The 20,335-nt window shown below is 45.4% G+C and overlaps 3 protein-coding genes across 4 annotated transcripts in view; 1 reads left to right on the top strand and 2 right to left on the bottom strand.

Moving 5' to 3' along the window:
• LOC115380440 (GDP-Man:Man(3)GlcNAc(2)-PP-Dol alpha-1,2-mannosyltransferase-like) overlaps positions 1–5,828 on the bottom strand; it is a 10,496-nt gene extending 4,668 nt beyond the window's left edge. Inside the window, exons 1-6 of one of the 2 annotated variants that reach the window (XM_030081630.1) lie at positions 5,670–5,828; positions 5,326–5,565; positions 2,008–2,229; positions 1,410–1,612; positions 490–658; positions 1–275 (exon numbers count right to left, since the gene is read on the bottom strand). The exon at positions 1–275 is cut by the window's left edge and continues 372 nt beyond it. In XM_030081630.1, the coding sequence (XP_029937490.1) occupies positions 1–275; positions 490–658; positions 1,410–1,612; positions 2,008–2,229; positions 5,326–5,565; positions 5,670–5,683 (1,123 nt within the window). In that variant the 5' untranslated portion in view covers positions 5,684–5,828. Of the gene's footprint in view, positions 276–489; positions 659–1,409; positions 1,613–2,007; positions 2,230–3,199; positions 3,341–5,325; positions 5,566–5,669 lie in introns of those variants that run through there. The other variant, XM_030081632.1, reaches the window with a different exon arrangement.
• The window catches only part of lcp1 (lymphocyte cytosolic protein 1 (L-plastin)), a 25,191-nt gene continuing 10,324 nt past the window's right edge, over positions 5,469–20,335 (top strand). Inside the window, exons 1-4 of the mRNA XM_030081629.1 lie at positions 5,469–5,607; positions 8,696–9,078; positions 14,307–14,494; positions 19,884–19,977. Of these exons, the coding sequence (XP_029937489.1) occupies positions 19,911–19,977 (67 nt within the window). The 5' untranslated portion in view covers positions 5,469–5,607; positions 8,696–9,078; positions 14,307–14,494; positions 19,884–19,910. The remainder of the gene's footprint in view (positions 5,608–8,695; positions 9,079–14,306; positions 14,495–19,883; positions 19,978–20,335) is intronic.
• lrrc63 (leucine rich repeat containing 63) lies at positions 6,812–10,591 on the bottom strand. The gene is made up of 8 exons (XM_030080264.1): positions 10,474–10,591; positions 10,085–10,258; positions 8,813–9,070; positions 8,360–8,476; positions 7,873–8,051; positions 7,688–7,744; positions 7,489–7,542; positions 6,812–6,952 (listed from the first exon to the last, which is right to left on the bottom strand). Exons 1-8 carry the CDS (start codon positions 10,565–10,567, stop codon positions 6,812–6,814), a joined length of 1,074 nt encoding a protein of 357 aa, XP_029936124.1. The 5' UTR covers positions 10,568–10,591.

The following is a 20,335-nucleotide window of genomic DNA, read 5'->3' as shown; positions in this document are numbered from 1 at the left end:
CTCCGCCTCCCAGCTCCTCCCAGCCGTCCTCATCCTCGTCCTCGTCCAGCGGGACATCCAGGAAGGCGCGCACGTCGCAGGGCGGGTACACCACGCCGGTGCGGCTGGGCGAGCGCCACAGGGCCAGGATGTGACCCAGCGTCCAGGTGGAGTTCACCATGATGACATCACTGCAGGAGCCGGCCAATCCGTAGAGCAGAGCGAAGCAGCAGTAGTACAGCACCTTGACGGCGCTCAGCACCGGGTTCCTGGAGATGAAGTCTGCGTTGTTAAACCTGCAGACACAGGAGGGCACAGGTTACAAGTTTGAATCCCTGTGCTGCTCAGAGGGTCAGAGGAAGTCCGAGTCTTGAATACAAGCAGGGCGGCAACACAGAAAAGGAACGGGAAATCAGAGTTTTTCCAGGTAGTTCCTGTTGCCAAGGTAACAGCTGTCTACACCTTTCACAAGTGTGTGTGTGTGTGTGTGTGTGTGTGTGTGCGTGGCACCTGGGGTTCCTCTCTCGGACCACTGACAGCATGTCGGTGCTGACGGTCGGGTAGTGGACGTAGCTCGCCACCTTGCAGGCTCCCAGGTAACGGAAGACGGGCAGAGTGAAGGCGTAACCCATCGAGTCCACGTACAGGTCTGGGACGAAGGCCGTCAGCGCCTCCCAACCTGACACACACACACACACACACACACACACACACACACACACACACACACACACACAGGATGCTTCAGGTGTCTCCAGCTGCTCACGCTTTAAGGGTTAAGGAACAATCTGGATCTTTGTCATGGATCTAAATGTCTGCCAATGTTTACCACTCTAGTTTCAGATTAACACCGTAAACAGACGAATAATATTTACAATCATTTTTACAACCTGACAAAGTGCAACATCCAAATCACAGGAGCTGCTGTTTTTCTGATTAAAGGTAAAATACAACAAAACACCAAACTGCCCTGAAAGATGCCCTGGTATTTAGTCATATTCATGCACATGATTACATGATTATATTCTCACATCACACATGGTGGATGCAAGATACAATAAATAAAACTAAATATAATTAAAAAAAAAAAAACATTGCCACCTTTCTAAAAGGTAGTTAGACTTGTGTCTCAACAGGGGTGATGGAGGAAAAGGATCTGACAGCAGCGTGATGACGGCATTCTAACAATATTCAGTTGACAAATAAATTTGTACATCAGATTTCTATTTGATTACACAACAAGTCAGTTGCACTGTTTAATAAATAATATCCACATGCAGTCATTATGGGCGACCTGCAGCCTGTGTCTGCTGCTCTGTTTAAACTTGGCCCACAAGGGGGCAGCACAGAGGGGCGTCTCTGCTCTACAGAGACATGTTGGCAGCATGTTTGCCTGAGCCTGTTGACCTTCAGTCAGGTGGCAGTCTCACCCAGAAACATGGAGCCCAGGCTCTGGCCCAGCAGGGTGAAGTGGGGGTAGGAGCGGGCCTCCACCAGCACGCGGTGCCGCAGGAAGACGAAGGTGACGGGCCGGGGCAGCGTGATGTTAAACCGCTGCCGGGCTCCCTCCAGGATCTGCTCCCCGCTCACCCCCTCGTCTCCTGTGTAAACCACGAAGGAGAAGCTGGGGTACCTGCCAGGGAAAAGCACAAAATCAACTTCAGGATGTGAACTAGTTAGAACCAGCTCAAGGCTGAATCTCGTTTTTTTAATTGGCGTGTGGATGTCCTGATGGAGGGACACTCACAGGCCCAGACAGTCTACTGGACCCCTATGCAGCCCTCTGCCCTTTGCAGACATGCCCACCTTACGCTAATCCCATGCAGTTTATTCCAGATTTATGACTAGAAAGACTTGACACACAGAGCTGAGCCACGTCTCAAATGAATCTTTAGGTTCCCAGCTTCCAGATGATATCTACCACTTCTATTTTCAATCTACAGTGACCTTTTGCTTGCCCCTGAAGACCCCCTCCCCTCCCTAAGATGTGTCTAAGAAAGGGCCAGGATGGTTTAGGGTTCAACCCACCGGGTCTGCAGGGCTCTCAGGCCGCACCACAGCACTCTCTCGCCGCCTCCTCCGGCGTGGCAGTACGGGTGGAAGAAGGCCACGGCCGGGCTGCTGTCCCGGGCCCCCCGGGCCTTGCGGCGGCCCTGCAGCCACAGGCGGACGCCCAGCACGGCCAGGACCAGGAGCAGAGTCAGCACCAGGCTCAGGTACACGCAGGGCAGGACCAGGGACCACAGCAGCCTGGGGACAGAGCACAGCCCATTATCAAGCTTCTCAAAACCCACCTTCCTCTTGACAGGAGAATTTCTGAAATCCACTCCGACTTTCAATCTTAAGTAGAACTGATCAAATGTCTTAAAAGCTACGAGTCACTCTTCCTGTCCCAGGTGTGTCAGAGAGCTGGGGGGTCTGTGTGAGGCCAGGTGGCCCGAGGAGACGCAGACCTGGACCGAGTCTCAGGAGGGGAGTAAGGCCTTTCAGCTGCTGGGAGGGCACCGTCTGACTGATGGCAGCATGACAGAGCGGTGTGTCTCCACCTGGACTGAAGCTGCTGCTGCTGCTGTGTCTGCCGCAGGTTTGGGCATCACAGAGCCTCACAGAGCCTCACAGAGCCTCACACGGCCACACGGCTCATCCGTACTGTGAAACATGACCTGAATGCAAACTGCTCCTGGGAAACGGGACATTTCCCAGGAGACCTGCTCTCTGCCTAGAGGTTTTCAAACTGCGTCATCGAAAATTCCTTTTGCGGCACAGCAGAATGTAAGTCTAACACGGACTCCTCTTGGCCCCGTGCTGACATCAAACTGCATCAGACTGGTTTACAGAGCAGCAGCGTGTCTCTCGGGTCCCTCAGCACCGCTGCTGCTGTTTGGTGGATTCTGGGCCGAGAGCCTGACCGGTTTAACACCGACCGACACGCCTCAGGCCCGGCATGTCTGGACCGGAGGCCGGGCAGGGAGCCGCTCGGCCCGGACGGAGGTCACTGCCTGATTCTCAGTACAGAGAAAATGTTAAAACTGAACAAAGTGTTTTCATGAGTCGCCTCCGTGACGGGGCTCGGAGCTCAGCGAGCTACCTGCCTGTTAGCTAACCGTTAGCTACCCGTTAGCTGCCCGTTCCCCTCACACGCCGCGAGCCGCTTCAGCAGAGGGTTTGAATCCTAAACTTGAACAAAGTGAGGCTGAAGAGCACTGCGGCAGGAGTTTACCTGATTAAATCGCAGAAACACATCGACAGGTGGTGGTGGTGCTGGTCGTGTCCCGCCATCTTGACAACACAACAGTGACGCTGTGACGTCACCCACTGCGGAAGTGGCTGACAGCTGGTTGAGTTGCCGCTCTCTGATTGGTTCGGCTTTGTTGTTTACGTGAACGTCATCAGCACGTGACCTGGGACAGCTGTAGCTTTTGACATGACAGGTTTCTCTTGACGTGTTTTTTTTTTTTTTTTTTTTTTATTATTATTATTTATTTATTTATTTAGTTGTCTTTTTTCTTATTTTATAATTGAATACACATTTAGGAACATACACATTCTCGAGAGGACACATACTAACAATATATCGCAATACCAACGCTGACAAACTAAATGAAAAAATCAATAAATAAATGAGGTATGGGTATTTTATACACAAAATACGTACAGATATTTTTAACTGACCATATATTTCTTAAACACAAGGCTAGAAGTAAAAATATGAAACGTGATATATCCCCACAGATTGTCTTTTTTTTTTTAAGTGATGAGAAAAATAATTAGAAATAATCTATAAATCAAGCAAAAGAAGGCTTGCTATTTGTCCACTTATTGCAATGAATAATAATTTATCCATAAGAAGGATCATGTTGATCATGTCTGAAATGGATACATTTACGTTATCTATATAAAAATCAAAATATCAAAAGTCTGAAAGTCGTTTACCTTAAGTGATAAACAACAGCGCTTATAATAAATGTTTGTAATTTTCAGTGGTCAGTGGTTTTTAATTGATTTTGCTTGCTTGTGCTTCTTCTGCCATTTCTGAATGGATGTGTGTGTTTGTACTGAAATGTTTGAACGACAGAACTGGAATGAGTTCAGTCAGATCCTGGTCAAAGTGCCTCTGACGTCAGGCCGCCTTTCAGGCCGTCATCTACGATCTAATCCTCTGCTCTGACAGCAGCTCAACGCTCTTCCTCCAATATGGAAGATGATCCTCTGTCAGACTCCTTGGAAAAACTCTCAGAAAACATGACTCTCTCTTAAATTAGAAAAGGCATTTGAATGACTCACAACTTTAACCACAGCCAGAACCATGTTTTAATTTCATGCTGGTGATCATTCAGGTGATCATTGAAAGGTTTGCAGCAGATGAGCTGCGTGTTGCTCGGGGCCTGCGGCGGCGTGCTGCGGCTCCGTCAGGCCGCCTGTCCGGCTCTGGAAGCTCTCCAGGCAGCTCGGGCTGCACGACGTCCACATGAAGGGAACCCGGCCGAGCCCGAAGACGTTGTAGTGAGGCCGGAGGAGCTGCAGGCCCACACCGAACAGAGCACCTTGGCAGCAGTCACACACACTCGCTCTGACAGACACACACACACAGGACCAGCTGGTGCTTATTATTAACTTATTACTACATACATGCAGCAGATGATGGACATGTTAACCATTACACCCAAAAACTTCAGCCCTATCACTTCAATTTTTTTAAGTTAACTTGTTCAACTCTGCCAAACCGATCTGTGTGTTCATCATCGCTGCACAGCCGAGCTTTGTTCAAACCCACAGAACTTTATTTTAGATTCTAGCTGAGATCCCAAGGTTCCCAAAGATCCCAAACATGAGCTGCTGAATTCCAGGGAAGTGTGTCTAACACGAAGCACGAGACATGTAGATCTTTTCTATTTGATGTGATTCTGCAGCCTTAAAACAATGGCGTCTTGGCTCTGAATATTTAATTTTGTATAAACATGATGTTGCAGATACACAATATGTAAGACATTCTTGTTCAATATGGAAAAAATGATTTTTTTTTTCTAACTTAAGGGGAAAATTAAGGGAAAATCGGAGTTTAAATTGACTTGGCACTGCAAACATTAACTGAGGATTTGGAATCTGGCCTCTTTCTCTGTTATTTTCAGCGACTGCTAAAATGCAATACTGTAATTGTCTAATTGTGGAAACATCATGATCCGCTTCACCACCAACATTACTGAACTGTTTCTTGGTAAAGGGCTATTTGGACTACCAAATTTGATGGAAATCCTTTGCCCAGGTCTTTTGCCACCTTGCTGAAGGTAAAAAGCTAAACCAAATGTGGCAGTCAGTGAAAGAGGAGAGCTGGTGTGCTGTGAGTACCTGCTGAGAGCGCTCTGAGCTGCAGGGGGCAGCGTGGAGTATCTCAGCTGGGGCTCAGTCCTCCACAGAGCCAGAGAGGCCAAGTCCAGCAGCGTCTGGGCCGACCTCCTGCTGAAGGTGTGCAGGAAACGCGGGTGCATGAGGTTTCGTGCCACTCGGAGGTGTGTGAGGCCGAGTCGCAGCGCCCCGCAGGGCAGCGCCACCAGCTGGTTCCCCTCCACGTTCAGGATCCTCAGAGTCCTGCCCAGAAAACACAAAGAGCTCAGGAAACACCACCTGCAGGTAACACCACCCGATTGCTCAGCTTTTCACAAACCAGGTAAAGGCCAAGCCAGCTGATGTACCTGCATGATGTCATATCATTCTGACGTGTGGTTTATGAGAGGATTTTTAGACAAATAATAATTGGCATCCAAAAATCTATGGCAGACATCATGGATCCAAGGGACAAAAAAAATTATCTATATATATCGGTGCCAGATTTCAAATCTCCACCAGGTGATTTCACTGATCACCCTACCTCCAAACAGAGAGGCGGGACTAATCAGTGAAATCACCTGGTGGAGTTGTTGGTTGGAATGAAAACCTGCAGCCTCTTGGCCTCCATGGCACCAGTTTGACACCTGTGCTCTACAGGGACTGTCTCACAACACACAAGTTAAGACTGGTGCTAAGAGTTAACTCCTTTTCATATGTGGACACTGGACATCATGGTGGGATGGGGCTGAGCCCAACACCCAACACAGCCCAGAACTCATCACAACGCCCCCTAGTGGCAATTCAGTATCATCCTCTGTGTGCAGGTTATGCTTCACCAGAGCTACAGTATGTGCCTGATGAGAAGAAAATGCTGCCAATCTTTAGTCTGAGTTACTGTACTGAATAAATAATACCAACACTAAAACAAATACTAAAACTAATACTAATGAAGGAAGTCTACCTGAGTTTTCTGATGTCACTGGACAGTGATGTCAGCAGGTTGTCAGAGACATCAAGGCTCTGCAGGCTGGGCAGCTCATACAGACTGCAACCACACACACACACACACACACACACACACACACACACACACACACACACACACTGCATACTAACTCAAAATAATATACAGTTAAATGTCAGTCAGGTGGTACAGTAAATACATGAGTTGTGAAAAATGAAGTATACATTGTTATTTTATCTCCTGCCATAACTCCAGTATTGCAGGTACAGCAGGGATTCATTAGTTGGTTATTAGTGGTTGCGAAGGTGTACTATGTGGTTGCTATGGTTTTTCTAGATGTGGTTGCTATGGTTTTTCTAGATGTGGTTGCTATGGTTTCTCTAGATGTGGTTGCTATGGTTTTTCTAGATGGACATAGTGAATAGTAGCACTAGTTGTAGGGTAGTAGAGACAGAAGAAGCAGTAGAAACATTTGAAACAGTCAGAGAGTCACAGAGCAGAGTGTAGCGCCCCCTGCTGTCTGCTCTACTGTCTGCTATGGTCTCACTCTGCAGGCAGGCAGCGGATCCTGCAGGAGGACAGGACCAGAGTCCTCAGTCTGACCAGGCGCTGGAGTCCTGCAGGAAGCTGCTGCAGGGGGTTTTCCTTCATGTTCAACTCAGCCAGCTGGACCAAGTCATACAGCTGAGAGAGAGAGAGAGGGAGAGAGAGGGAGAGAGAGGGAGAGAGAGAGAGAGAGAGAGAGAGAGAGAGAGAGAGAGAGAGAGGGAGAGAGAGGGAGAGAGAGGGAGGGCGGGGGGAGGGGGGGCGGGTGATATAAGGGAGTGACTGAAATTGAATAGGGCTATATTTGATTTGTTATGTGTGATGTGATTTATGCTTTTAGGATAGTAATTATTATCATCTACATATTGCCATATCATTGGAGTTACATTATTTGGGTTAGGTTCAGTTTCTCTCTAACATCAACCTATCAAGGATGAAGACATGTTGCTGCTGAACTTTAAAAGCCCCTCTCATGATCAAACCTCCTGGCCTGACTCAAACAAAAACAAGGCTGTTGTTCTCAGTTCCTGAAAAGTGAAAGACAGGGGCCTTCTGACATTTGAAATTACAACAAACAACAATCATGTCCGCTTCCTCATTTGAGCATCTTTCAAAAGAACACGTTAATTCACCAAAGACAGACAGGCAGACAGACAGACAGATGTTTGTCTCACCTCCTCTGGGAAGACAGACAGGTTGTTGAAGGACAGGTTGAGGCAGACCAGAGTCTGAGACAGTGGACTCAGATCAGGGAGACAGGATACAAAGTGGGCCTGTACACACACACACACACACACACACACACACACACACACACACACACACACACACACACACACACACACACACACACACACATTTTTATGACTGTACTTGTGCACTGTGGAAGCCTTTCCACAAAACCTGAATGAAGTAGGAACAGTCATGGAACTGCAGCAATACACATAAAAAGGGCCTGTTGCTATGATAGCAGTTCTACTCTCTACACACACGTGCACACACACACACACACACACACACACACGTGCACACACACACACACACACACACACACACACCTTGAGGTTGAGTGCCTTGCCCCCCTGCTTCAGACAGTACAGTACGGCCCGTTCAGAGGGGCTGATGGACTCTGTGATTGGTCGGAAAGGCAGCGGTGTGTGAGGCGAGCCCTGCGAGTGTTTGGCGGTCACAGAGTTCAGGACAGCCTCTCTGCCTGTGGAAGGTGACGCTTTTAAATCTGTAGCAGGCAAACACAGCCGCAGTGCAGAGGAAAGTGGAAGATTATGCAAATGAGCACAGTGGTCACAGCACCTGCACCATTCGTATTTATGGACTAGGACATGAAGGAAATAGACAATATGTTCCCATAAGCAGAATTAAACAAACCAAGCATGTGTTTAGATGCTTCTCCTAAAACACATGCAATGAAATGCTCTAAAGGTTTAACGTCAGTCCGTCTTCTCCCACTGCCATATGAAGCCACCAGCAGGTTGTGCAGTACAGATTTAATCGACAATACATACAATGAAATAGTAATTTCCTAACCTGGCCATTGGGTGTCTGGTTGGTAAGGAAGCTGATGCTGAGGTTCAGGATCCAGCAGACTGCTCCTCATGGTCACCTGCAGGGCCGTGACCTCCATGTTGATCAGCACTGCCAGCTCTGAAACACATCAAACAGGAAATAAAAGCAGCACGTGTTGCTGGTTCCTAAAGCGAAGCTTGAACAGCAGGTTACTGTCAGAGCTTCCATGTTCTCACACGATCATGACGATGAGAAGTTTATGTCAATATAATGACTTAACAAAAGGTGAAAACATTTCTTATATGTACTTTTCTCTAACATCTATGTTTTTTCTCTCTCTTTTTTGTCGCAACACAGCGATGGACAGGTGATTTTTCTTATCAACGCTATGTATACATCGATACCTCAAAACATGACTGAGGCTTCATGCGACCGCCCCTCAGGACCTGAAAGCGGGCCGAGCAGGCTACGTACCACAGAGCAGCTGGCCGTGTGGGACCCTGCTGCTGACCTCCCACAGGTCCTGGGAGGTCAGGAGCTGGCGGGACACCTCGGTCTGACGGCTCCTGTGCAGATCTTGCAGCAGCAGATTCACCATCTTGCGGTAGTTACAGCGGGACACAGCCGTTCTGCCCAGGCCCGGCAGGAACTGAGAGCCTCGTCCGACCTCGTGACGGGTCTGCAGGAAGTCACAGAGGCAGAAGCTGGGCGGCGGGGGGACGAAGCGAGGGTCTGCAGAGGTACAGCTTCACATTACTGCTGAGCAGAGCTCTGCTCTTCTACAGTTAAACACCGAGACCTAACTAGATTAGGTTTGTTTGCTGAAGAACGTGTGAGACTGCTTGCTGACACCGAATTTTTCACTAGGTGGTCCCTGGATGATTCTGCTGGTTTTTAGGGTGTTACTATGTGGGTGCTAGTTGTGCTTTTTAATTGTTAACAAATGACTGCTTGGTGGTTTCTAGCCGTTTCTTGGTGTTAATAAGTGGTTGCTAGGTGAGCACTAGTGGTTTCTAGGTGTTTCTTGGTGTTAATAAGTGGTTGCTAGGTGAGCACTAGTGGTTTCTAGCCGTTTCTTGGTGTTAATAAGTGGTTGCTAGGTGAGCACTAGTGGTTTCTAGGTGTTTCTTGGTGTTAATAAGTGGTTGCTAGGTGAGCACTAGTGGTTTCTAGCCGTTTCTTGATGTTAATAAGTGGTTGCTAGGTGAGCACTAGTGGTTTCTAGCCGTTTCTTGGTGTTAATAAGTGGTTGCTAGGTGAGCACTAGTGGTTTCTAGCCGTTTCTTGGTGTTAATAAGTGGTTGCTAGGTGAGCACTAGTGGTTTCTAGGTGTTTCTTGGTGTTAATAAGTGGTTGCTAGGTGAGCACTAGTGCTTTCTAGCCGTTCCTTGGTGTTAATAAGTGGTTGCTAGGTGAGCACTAGTGCTTTCTAGGTGTTTGTTGGTGGTTGCTAGATCCTGCCTGGTGGTTTCAAGGTGTTTCAAATAGGTGTTTGCTAGGTGATGACTAGTGGTTGCTAGGTTATTCACACAGGTTTCTAGGTGTTCATAGGTGGTTGCTAGGTAGTGTTCAGTGGTTGCTAGCTGGTGATGGGTGGTTTCTAGGCGATTACCGATGGTTGCTGACTTTTTAACATTTTTGTGAGGCGAAAAAGAAACTTCCTGCCAGCTTCCTGCTTCATTTTTACACTGTAGCACACACTGGGGGCTGGCCAGTCCAGCGTCAGCAGATAAAGTAAAGTTTCACCTGTGTGGAGGATTTGCAGAAGGGGGTTCTTGGGTAGAATGTGAGGCTTCCTCCAGGGGAAACCCATGCTCATGCTGTCTGTTGTCAGGGCAGAGGTGTCAGCCATCACCGGGGTAGGTGCAGCTCTCCTCGGGGTGTGGAGGTCAGCTTCCTGCAAACTGGACCCTCTACTATCTGCAGAACCCGCAAACACATGGAGTGATTTCAGTTTACCTATACTACACCAGCCTTGTTACAGTTTGTAATTCTCAAACTGAGGACAGTCACATGTTTTACAGTTCGGCTGACAAAACGAGATTCTACTGAATGATGAGCTTCAGGTCATGATTTTTGCCCAGTAATGTTTTGTGATAGCACTGGTTGGTCAACCTGCTTGGTGTGAGGTTCACCTGGAGGCCGAGCAGCAGGACGGGGTGTCAGGACCGGAGGGAGCTTTTTGGGGGGCAAAGGCCTGCGAAGAAGCCTCACATGGTCTGAAGACATGGACTGTCCACAGTGAAGGCACCGGTCAGCTGCTGAACGCCAACAACAAAACTCATGAGAGCCAGAGCTGCATTTATCGACGCACTGTCACTTTTATGTGAAGCAGCAGTGGCACAGCATATTGATCTTGTGTTGATCTGCATCAGCCTTGTTAGAGTTTGTAATTCTCAAACCGAGGACTGTGACATATTTTACTCCTGGGATTCTACTGAATAATGAAGTTCTGGTCATAATTTTTTCCTAATAATGTGTTGTGATAGCACTCTTCAAATTTATTTATTTATTTATTTATTTATTTAAATGTAAAAATTTGCATTCAAGGCTAGGAAACTATAAGAACCTCTAAATCTTTGATTCTCAAATGTTCTCCAATGTACCCCCAGACGTACACTGGAGTACTGCTCGGGGTATGTGAGGTATTTTTCAAATGTTAATTTTTAAAAATGTGCAGGGACGATTTTTTTCTACCTTTTTTTTCTTGCACTGGTCAGGGGGAACTTGCCTGAGAAAATGTTTCGAAGGGGGAACATTACTGAAAAAAGTTTGAGCACCACTGTTCTAAGTGACAGTATTATGGCCGCCAGATCAGACCCATGTTTATATGTGAGGTGAATCTGCTTGGTGTGAGGTTCACCTGGAGGCCGAGCAGCAGGACGGGGTGTCAGGACTGGAGAGAGCCTGCTGGGGGGGGCAGGCCTCCGAAGAAGCCTCACATGGTCTGAAGACATGGACCGTCCACAGTGAAGGCACCGGTCAGCTGCTGAATGCCAACAACAGCAGATACTGTTTTTACCAATGCTCAACTCATTTCATCTAACTAGCCAGAGTATTAAACAACAGCAATGTGATTATTTTAGGTTTCAGTGCTTGAAAGGAGCTACAAACATGCAGTAGGTATGCTGCTTTCTCTAATACCTCTTATAATGTTCTCATATCACTGCTCTCCAACCAAAACCTTGTATCTCCATAAAATCAACTTCTCAGAAGCTATGGAAAACATTCTTGTTGCTAGGTTGACGTTTTTCCGATCATATAATTAGTTTTGTAAAGGTTTCATGACTGTAAGGGTTGCAGAGCTTCCTGAACCTACAGAGGAGCATGTAGACACTCAAATTAAGATCAAACTTATTCAGACGCAGACGTGTGAAAGTGTTCCTCAGCGTCAGTAAGGAGTGTGTGAAAGGAGTGGAAATATTAAAAACAACAAAATAAAGGTGACAAATGACGTGATGGTTCACTGGAACGGAAACACAGTTTGTCACTTTCTGATGACGAATCTGCTCTGTGGACTGGAGGAACTTTAACATGGAGGCCAGTACATACTGATAATAATATGACAGCGATGATAATAGAGTATTTACTCTGCAGTTTATGCAGCTGTGATTCTTTTCAGTGACAAACCTACATTTGTCCTTGTCTGTCCCTGTTTGGGTCCTAAGTCATGATTCAAGTTGTAAAAAATTATTTAATCATAACATAATAATTACTGCTAAAATGATGAACTATTATAATGAACACCAAGTTTGCAGCGACCTTATAGTACTTTATGACATTTCTATCTCATTTGCTATGATATTACCAGCCCATAATATTCCTACTGGGACTTAAATGTGACTGTGGTATGCTCATTAGTAAGTATACTGTAAAATGATGGTGCTTTTGGGGTATTTTTTCTTTTTTTTATCTCCTATATGTCACTGTAATATTCCTATATAGTCCAGTAATTTTAACCAAAAATTGGGGTCAACCTAGGACAAATTGCAAGAGAAGCAAACTCAACTGATTTTGTATCCTCAGTTTGTCCTGAGTGAGGGGCCAAAAAAAGTCCCAGGAAATCCCATTGGTGGAAAGTTTTGAAAATCACCTATTTATGAATTAAAAGGTTACTATATCACAGTAAATTAAAAGGTTACTATATGTATAATAACCTTTTAATTCACTGTTTAAATATCTGTTCTGGCATTTATTCCTTATATTCCTTATTAGTGCATATCAAATCAGATAATGTGTGATATGCATGTGAAAACAGAATAATTCAAAGAACTTGTAATTGACTTTTTTTCTTGTCTTTGTGTGTGTAATCAACTTGTGAATTTTTATAGTGATATCTGAAAGTAAAATTTTGACCCCTTTCCCCCGTGTGTTAAAAACAGTGTTTTTTGGTAATATGTGGTCATAAATAGGTGATTTTCAAAACTTTCCACCAATGGGATTCCTTGGGACTTTTTTCCCCTCACTCAGGACAAACTGAGGATACAGAATCAGTTGAGTTTGCTTCTCTTGCTGTTTGTCTGAGGGTTTTTTCATAAAACGACTGGACTAATAACATTCATGCAAAGGTTAGAACTCAGTATTTGCCTCTATGGGTCTTAAGTTAGAGGACAGTCTCAAAACAAGAGTTTATAATGACACTATCGTGATTGAAATCCTTATTCCCCCTGTTTGACACCAGGAGAGAGTTTACTGTGAATCTGCTGCTGCTGCCGTCCTCCTCACAGTGAGCCTCACTTTTTTAAAAAAACGACGGTTAGCTGACTTACCCTCCGCTAACTGCTCCTTGTTTGGATGGACAGCGATATTTACCTTTCAACAACCATGTAATGTGACCTTTTACGCGTTTTTACAAGTTTAATTAATGTAAATTTAAAAAAAAAAAAATGCTGAGATTTTCCCCCTTCACGTTTCCTGCTTGAGCGGAGTCCCTAGCAACCGTGCTTAGCAACCGGGCCGGCCATAGCAACCGTCAATCAAACCGCAGGTCTCTTTGATCCTCGTTGATGCTTTCCTCCCTTACACTTCACACACACATACACTTCACACACACACTCACACACACACACACTGGCCTCTGTGTGTGTGTGTGTGTGTGTGTGTATAAGGACAGTATACAGTATACATATATATATGAATGTATTTTTTCCCAGGACTGTGGTCAGACCATAAGCTCCGTTCAGTGCCTGGGCTGGTTGGACTGGTTGAACCGGTCACAGGTGCCACAGTCTAAAGCCGTGCTGCTGTTCAGAGGCGTTACATGACCGCTGGTTTCCTGCCCCTCCAGCTACTAAACTCTCACTTGACCCAGGTGAATCTGAATCAGTCCAGCTGAGTGAGGTGAACTGGTTTTGAACTGGTGCACTAAAGTCTGACCTGCTGGAAGAATCGGGGTTGCCCATCACTAAAACTTTGGCTCAAGAGCAGTGAGTCGCTTTAGCTCTGCAACAAAAGGAGCAGCACAAAGTAAAGAACTGTCATTCATTCAGTTCCCGTTCAGTTTCTGTAGGTCAGACTGAATTGTGTTAATTTCCATGTATCACCTGTCCATCAGCCCTGTTCCCATCACGGGGCTGAACTGATGAAGGACCAGAGCACAGATCAGCTGCTTCACTGCCTCACATGCTTGTGAAAAGTGAAAATACAAAATAAAAGCACAGTGATAATATCATAGTGTCAGCTTCACCGTGCACTGGGTTTATCTTCCTGTTCAGACTGTCATGCCCATTTAACCAGTGTTGTTTTTTTTTCTTACCCTTATCAGTGTGAATTTGAGTTGTTGACAGCATTATAAAACACACTTGCTGCAGCCCACATGGTGTAAAATACCCCTAAACCTGGCAGCGGGCGACCCTGAGACCCCCCTGCAGGCCTGCAGCACCTTGACAGCTGCGTGCATGTCCTTATAAAGACAAAACGTCGTTCATTCCTGTTTCTGAAGTGTTGCATGTCACTTCCTTCCTCATAGATTTGAATAGATGCGTTGTCGCCCTGCTTTTGGTGCGGCGACGACTGACTGCACTGCCTGTCACTCAGTGAGCGAGCGAGCAGCACAGACACACACACACACTCGCCTGTGGAGGAGAGAGAGAGAGAGAGACAAGAGCCTCGCACGCCCAGTGATCACCAGCCTCCTCGCCTCACCTCACCTCTCAGGTAAAACTCACCACCAGATCAGACAGGTTTTGATCCGTGCGCGCCGCCGAACCCTGAAGGCCTCACTGTTGTGTAGAGAGAGACTCGAGGCAGCGTTTGATTTTTACAGTGTGTGAATGACAGAGGGCGAGTGAGAGAGACAGAGAGAGAGAAAGTGAGAGTGTGTGTGTAAATCCATGTGACTGTGGCTTCTATATACTTTGCATTTTTTGTATAAAGTAGAGAAAAAGTGAATTATTGTGGCCCTGAGCTTGTATTTTACTGCTGTCAGGTGTTGCCTCTGTGTTCCTTAGTCATTGCATTGCAAATACAGCACGTCTGAACAACCAAAACTATGCTAAAATAATAATATAACCTTTCCATTTTTTCATATGTAGCTTGTGTAATGTTCAAGGGGGAGGTCAGGGCCTTCAGGCAGCGAGGGGAAGAAGAAGTTAAACCACTGCAGCGAGCTCAGAAAGGAAGTTTGTGGTTAGCTTCACTTCAACGGCACAAAGAAAACTGCACTGAATGAGCCTGAGCAGAAACCCCAGCAGCAGCAGCTCCTGTCAACTGCATTTATCTTTCATAATGTCGTTTTAATTGGGGAGCTATTAACTATTTACAGCTGCAGTGTGTGTGCAGCACACCGATCAGGCTCACCTCATTCAAATGCTGCTTTTTATATCAGCACACTGGAAATCACACCATCCCAGTCCAAATGACTGACCGCCTCAGTATTTTTGATACACACTGATTGATGAAAACTGTAAAGTGCGGTGTGTGAAGTAAGCAAACAGCATCACACTCTGGCCTGTGCTGCTGCTCTGCTGATATTCAGACGCAGACGTGTGAAAGTGTTCCTCAGCGTCAGTAAGGAGTGTGTGATTTAAAGGGAGTAAAGGTTCACTTGGTTTTAGGTCAGGGAGCAGCGCTGCATATCAGCACGAGGGCACCGAGCTCCAGCCAGACGCTTTGAAGTGGAAATATTAAAAACGACAAAATAAAGGTGACAAATGACGTGATGGTTCACTGGAACAGAAACACAGTTTGTCACTTTCTGATGATGAATCTGCTCTGTGGACTGGAGGAACTTTAACATGGAGGCCAGTACATACTGATAATAATGATATTTCTCACATTTTTAAAAAATACTGAAAAAGTGTCCAAAAAGCTGCTACAGTAACATGTCAGCTGCAAATTGTATAGAAAGACAGCACAACCTTCATTCAGTGCAAAATTATTAGGCTGCACAATAACTATACACAATAACAGCTATTAATAGCTGTTTTTATAAAATGTTATTACAATTAAAATATCACAATTGCAATTAAAAAAGATTTAACATTAAAGGGATAATCCACCCTAATAATGTTCAACACAAAACAGGTTTGTTTTGTTTTTTGGGCGCAGAGCTGGCCAATTATAGACAAGCTGAAGTCCACAAATGGAGTGTGATGTCTGAAAATGTTTCAGAGATCCAAAACCTCATTTTGCACCGATGTTCAATAATCACACAAGGAGAAGTCCATCGCAGGAGAGACACAGAGAGCACGTTCTCCACCACAGCAGCAGCAAACAAGCAGGAAACATAAGTAGGCATTCTGGGAAATCTGGGAAATCCCCGGAAGTAGAAGCTGAAATGTTTAAAGGAAAGCAGCTAAAAAAAAACAAAATTAGAGAGGTAATTTAACATAAAACCTGAAATGCATTGGTGATGCGTTGGTGACCATCAGTGGGTCAGAATAATTCTCAGTAATTCTCTTAATTTGGAAATAACTACCAGGTTAAACCAGTTTTGATAAATCCCCATCACTCATTGTGAGACTTACAGTCAAATCAGAACCGGATTACATCACAGCTCAGCGCCATTTTTTTTTTTTTTTTTTTTTTACAAAAATAAATCCACTGTTGATTTAGGAATGCATTAAAAAGAAAGAAAGAAAGAGAGAGAGAGAGAGAGAGAGAGAGAGAGAGAGAAAGATTTGCATAGAGTTGTGCTGTTACTGTTGTAAAGTTGGAAGTTTATTTTCATGCCTGTGAAAACACAAATCCACCACAGGACCCATCAGCTTCAGACTGAATGAAAAATTCGAACTTCACCTGCATTTCTGATGTTAATTATGTCTTTTCATGGATGCTGTTATCCAACATACTTTAATAGACAGTATGGCCTCCAAACCCTCACTCGGCAGGTTGTGAATTGCACCCTAAAGCCTTCTCGTGGTAAATAACTTTAAACCTGGGAGGAAATTAAGTTTTGGCCGCAGCAGAAGTGAAAGGATTCAGAAGCAAGGAGAGAAAAGTATCAGCATGCTTAGAGATCACAAGATAGGCAAATAATAAAACAAGGAATAGTAAAAGAAAAATAATAAAGCAACACCAACTTCTGAAAAATAAAGAGAAATGAGAAGAGGAAGTGAAGCCTGCTGCCAAGGCCAATAGAAGAGCAGTGGAAACCAGTAGAGGAGCTGCTCCCAATGCCACCAAACACAACAGGACGGCTAATTATACGACAAATAATGCTGAAAGTAAGGATTATTTTCATTGTCGTGAATTTTTCAAATTAGTTGGTGAATCATTTAGTGTGTAAAGTGTGAAAAACAAAGAGAAAGTCTGATGGGGCGTGATCAGAGCCCAAAGTGACGTCTTCAAACGTCTTCCTTCACCTGAGCCGCCGCCAAAACAGAGTGTAGTTCAGTGTTTTGTCCATCAGGGGCAGCGCTGAGCAGCGCTGAACAGGATATGTGGCGGTTAATGAGGCTAAATGCTATAAACTGATCAGTCCACTTTATTCCAAATACTGATAAATAACTGGACTGTTCCTGTCATTGTTCCATGGCAGCAATATTTCTAATGCAGACAGAATTAAAATGTAAAATGATGTCAGTTTCAGCAGATTTCCATCAGGACTGAGGCTGCAGAACCAGAGGAGAACAAATCAGTTTAAGGACCCAACGCTGGATTTATTCCCACCCTAATAAAACAAATCTTTTCTTTAATAACCTGTTCTAGACTAGGAGTCATGTGAGAAATGTATGTTGTGTTTTCTGGAGGAGAAAATAATCCCATTTTTCCATTAGCAGATGTTTGGTGGTGAAGGTGCAGTAGTTTCTGCTGTGGTGTGTGTGGTTTGCAGCCGGTAATGTCCAGTAAACACAGTGTGTGGTTAATGAGGCTAAAACAGATTTATGAAAACTGACCGCGGGGCTTCGCTGTGAGCTCCTCGCCTGTGAACTTGTCTTATATGACTGGTATCATGATGGCATTTGATGTTAAAGTCCACATCACTTTATCTGACCTTTAAGGTGCGATGAAGTAAGCTGCTCCATCTCTCCTGTCATTTTTCCTCTCTGTGTTTTGGCCTCGGCTCCTCCATCTCGTTAACCGGCTAACGTACCTGCTATAATGACGTAATCCATCCCGTGAGTCATGTGTGACGAGCTGCCATGTAACCGCTCCCAGCTTGGCCGCTCAGCCCAGGGGGCGCAGTGTTATGGCTCATTTATGCTCCCTTTATGTTATGAAAATAAGTATGTGTCGAGCAGTTAATCCACTAGAGGGCAGCGCAGAGTCCAAAGTTTCTGACAACAAACATGGCGGCGGTGGAGGAGGTCGTAATAATGGAGCTTCTGCAAAGAGACGGGAGAGGAGGCGGAGTTGTAGACAGCGGTGGTCTGTGAGGTCCTTAAACACATCGCCACAGTGGTCTGTGAGGTCAGTAAAAACACATCGCCACAGGAGGACGGTTAGGGTTAGGGTCAGGGCGTGATGCGTGATGTCAGATCATCGAAATCTGCATCGTTTTAAGCATTTTGAAAGCTTATTTTCTGGAAAAGTCCCACTGACCTGCTGGTCATTTGACTCGGTTTTTAGCCTCTGTGTCGCCCCCTGCAGGTGGAAACACAGATTCTTGAGGGTGGAACCTCTTCCTGTATAGACAATCTCTGGTGCATTCATGCTGCTCTGTACTACTATGTCAAACTACTACAAACTGTCTTTAGTCCCGCCTCGTTCACGCAGTTCCCTTATTTTTCACACACGGTGTATTTTGGTCTTATCTTAAGCTCAGTCTTATCTTATCTCAGTTTAAGAAATTGTGCTCACTTCTCAGTTTTTTTTAGCAGACCAGGCTGCGCTTGCTGCACACTGAAGGTTCCTCTTGTCTGAGCTCAGCACTTCCTCAACAGGAGGAAGAAGTTAAATCGGTCCAAGAGAAAAAACAGATAAATTACTCATCTACAGACTTCACACCTTCAGATGATCTGTGGTTGAGAGGAGCCAGGGTGCCATTTCTGCACCTCTTCACTTTTAACTTCAAAATAAGTTGCATGCCTAATAAGGATATGCAAGGGTACACACACACACACACACACACACACACACACATGAATCATCACACGTGTCCGTCATGTGACAGCTACTTCTCAGAAGGGCTTGATTCCTCATATTTTAAACTTTATCCTTCCAGCTTCCTGCAAAATGTGTCACTAAACCATTTAAAGACACACACAGAGACACACACACACACACACACACACACTTTAACACACCGTCATGTCAACATGGTGACTGCTGCTGGGAAAAAAGAACAAAATATACTGATGTGTAAGTTACAAGACATTTCAAAAGCTCAGATTACACAGAAGAAACTCTTGATGATGAAGTCACTTTTTTAACTGTTTTTACAAAGCTCCTTTACCTTCCAGCAGGTTATTAGGTTATTATCAGTTGTTAAAATAGTTCATTTTAACAAGTCATTTAGTCTCGTCTTCAGTGTTCAAATCTTGTTTTTCTTCAGACTAGGTAAAGGGGTAATCCCACTTGCTTCAGATGCAGTTTCACTTCATTTCAGAAAGTTTTTTTTTTTCTGGGAACGAGTATAAATGTGTTGAAACAGGCAGAATGAGGCAGATCAGCCACTGGGATCAAGAACATGACACTTGATTTAAGAAAATACTGGAAACAAGCTGATTAGTGTGGGAGACAAGTGGGATTATCTCATCCCACTGGCAGATTATTGACCTTGATGGAAGAAAAATGAGATTTGAAGACTGAGGATGAGATTGAATGACTTGCTCTGATGTGTTTAAACGAATGTGTTGATGTGGTTTGAAGTGATCCAGTGAGCCGAGCTGCAGAGATACAACACATACACACACACACACACACACACACACACACACACACACACACACACACACACACACACACAGCAACAGCTCTGCAGCAGGCAGGAAGTGGAGCAGCAGCAGGAAGTTTCAGGCCTGAGCAGGTTTTACATTACGACACTGACAGATAGCATCTTGAAGTTTCCTCTTTCTGCGGCGCTGCGCTCAGTCCGGTCCGCCCGGTCCGCCCGCTCCCATGATGCCGTGCTGTTCACCGTCTCCCTCCTGCTGCCTTTCAGGTCCCACCGCTGACTCAGGCTCCCAACATGGCCGCCACCACCCCGATCTCCCCGGAGGAGCTGGAGGAGCTCAGAGAGGCTTTTGCCAAGATCGGTAAGAGAAGACGAGCAGGAGAACCTTTGCCCTCGTTCCCTTTTGGTTTTTCTGACGCAGCAGAATGAGCCGTGTGCCAGGCTCAGAGAGGAAGGACCAGCCACAGACAGAGCGTCAAATACAGAAGTCTGTCCTCCAGGCCAGGGCAGCAGCATGCACAGCCTGATAATCTGAAATAATCTGAAAAGAAGCTCTCACCTGAAACCAAACTGATCAGATGAACTCAGCTGAGCTCAACCCGCCTCTGTTTAACTCGCCTCCTGCACCTTTACAAGCAGCATATTTCAGATTAGATTAGATTAGATGAAACAAGACAACACTAGATGAGATGACAGTAGACTAGACTACATTAGATTAG

Source organism: Myripristis murdjan, chromosome 21 (assembly GCF_902150065.1).
Source record: "Myripristis murdjan chromosome 21, fMyrMur1.1, whole genome shotgun sequence".
Taxonomy (NCBI): Eukaryota; Metazoa; Chordata; class Actinopteri; order Holocentriformes; family Holocentridae; genus Myripristis; species Myripristis murdjan.
This window is presented reverse-complemented; position numbering and strand designations above follow the sequence as displayed.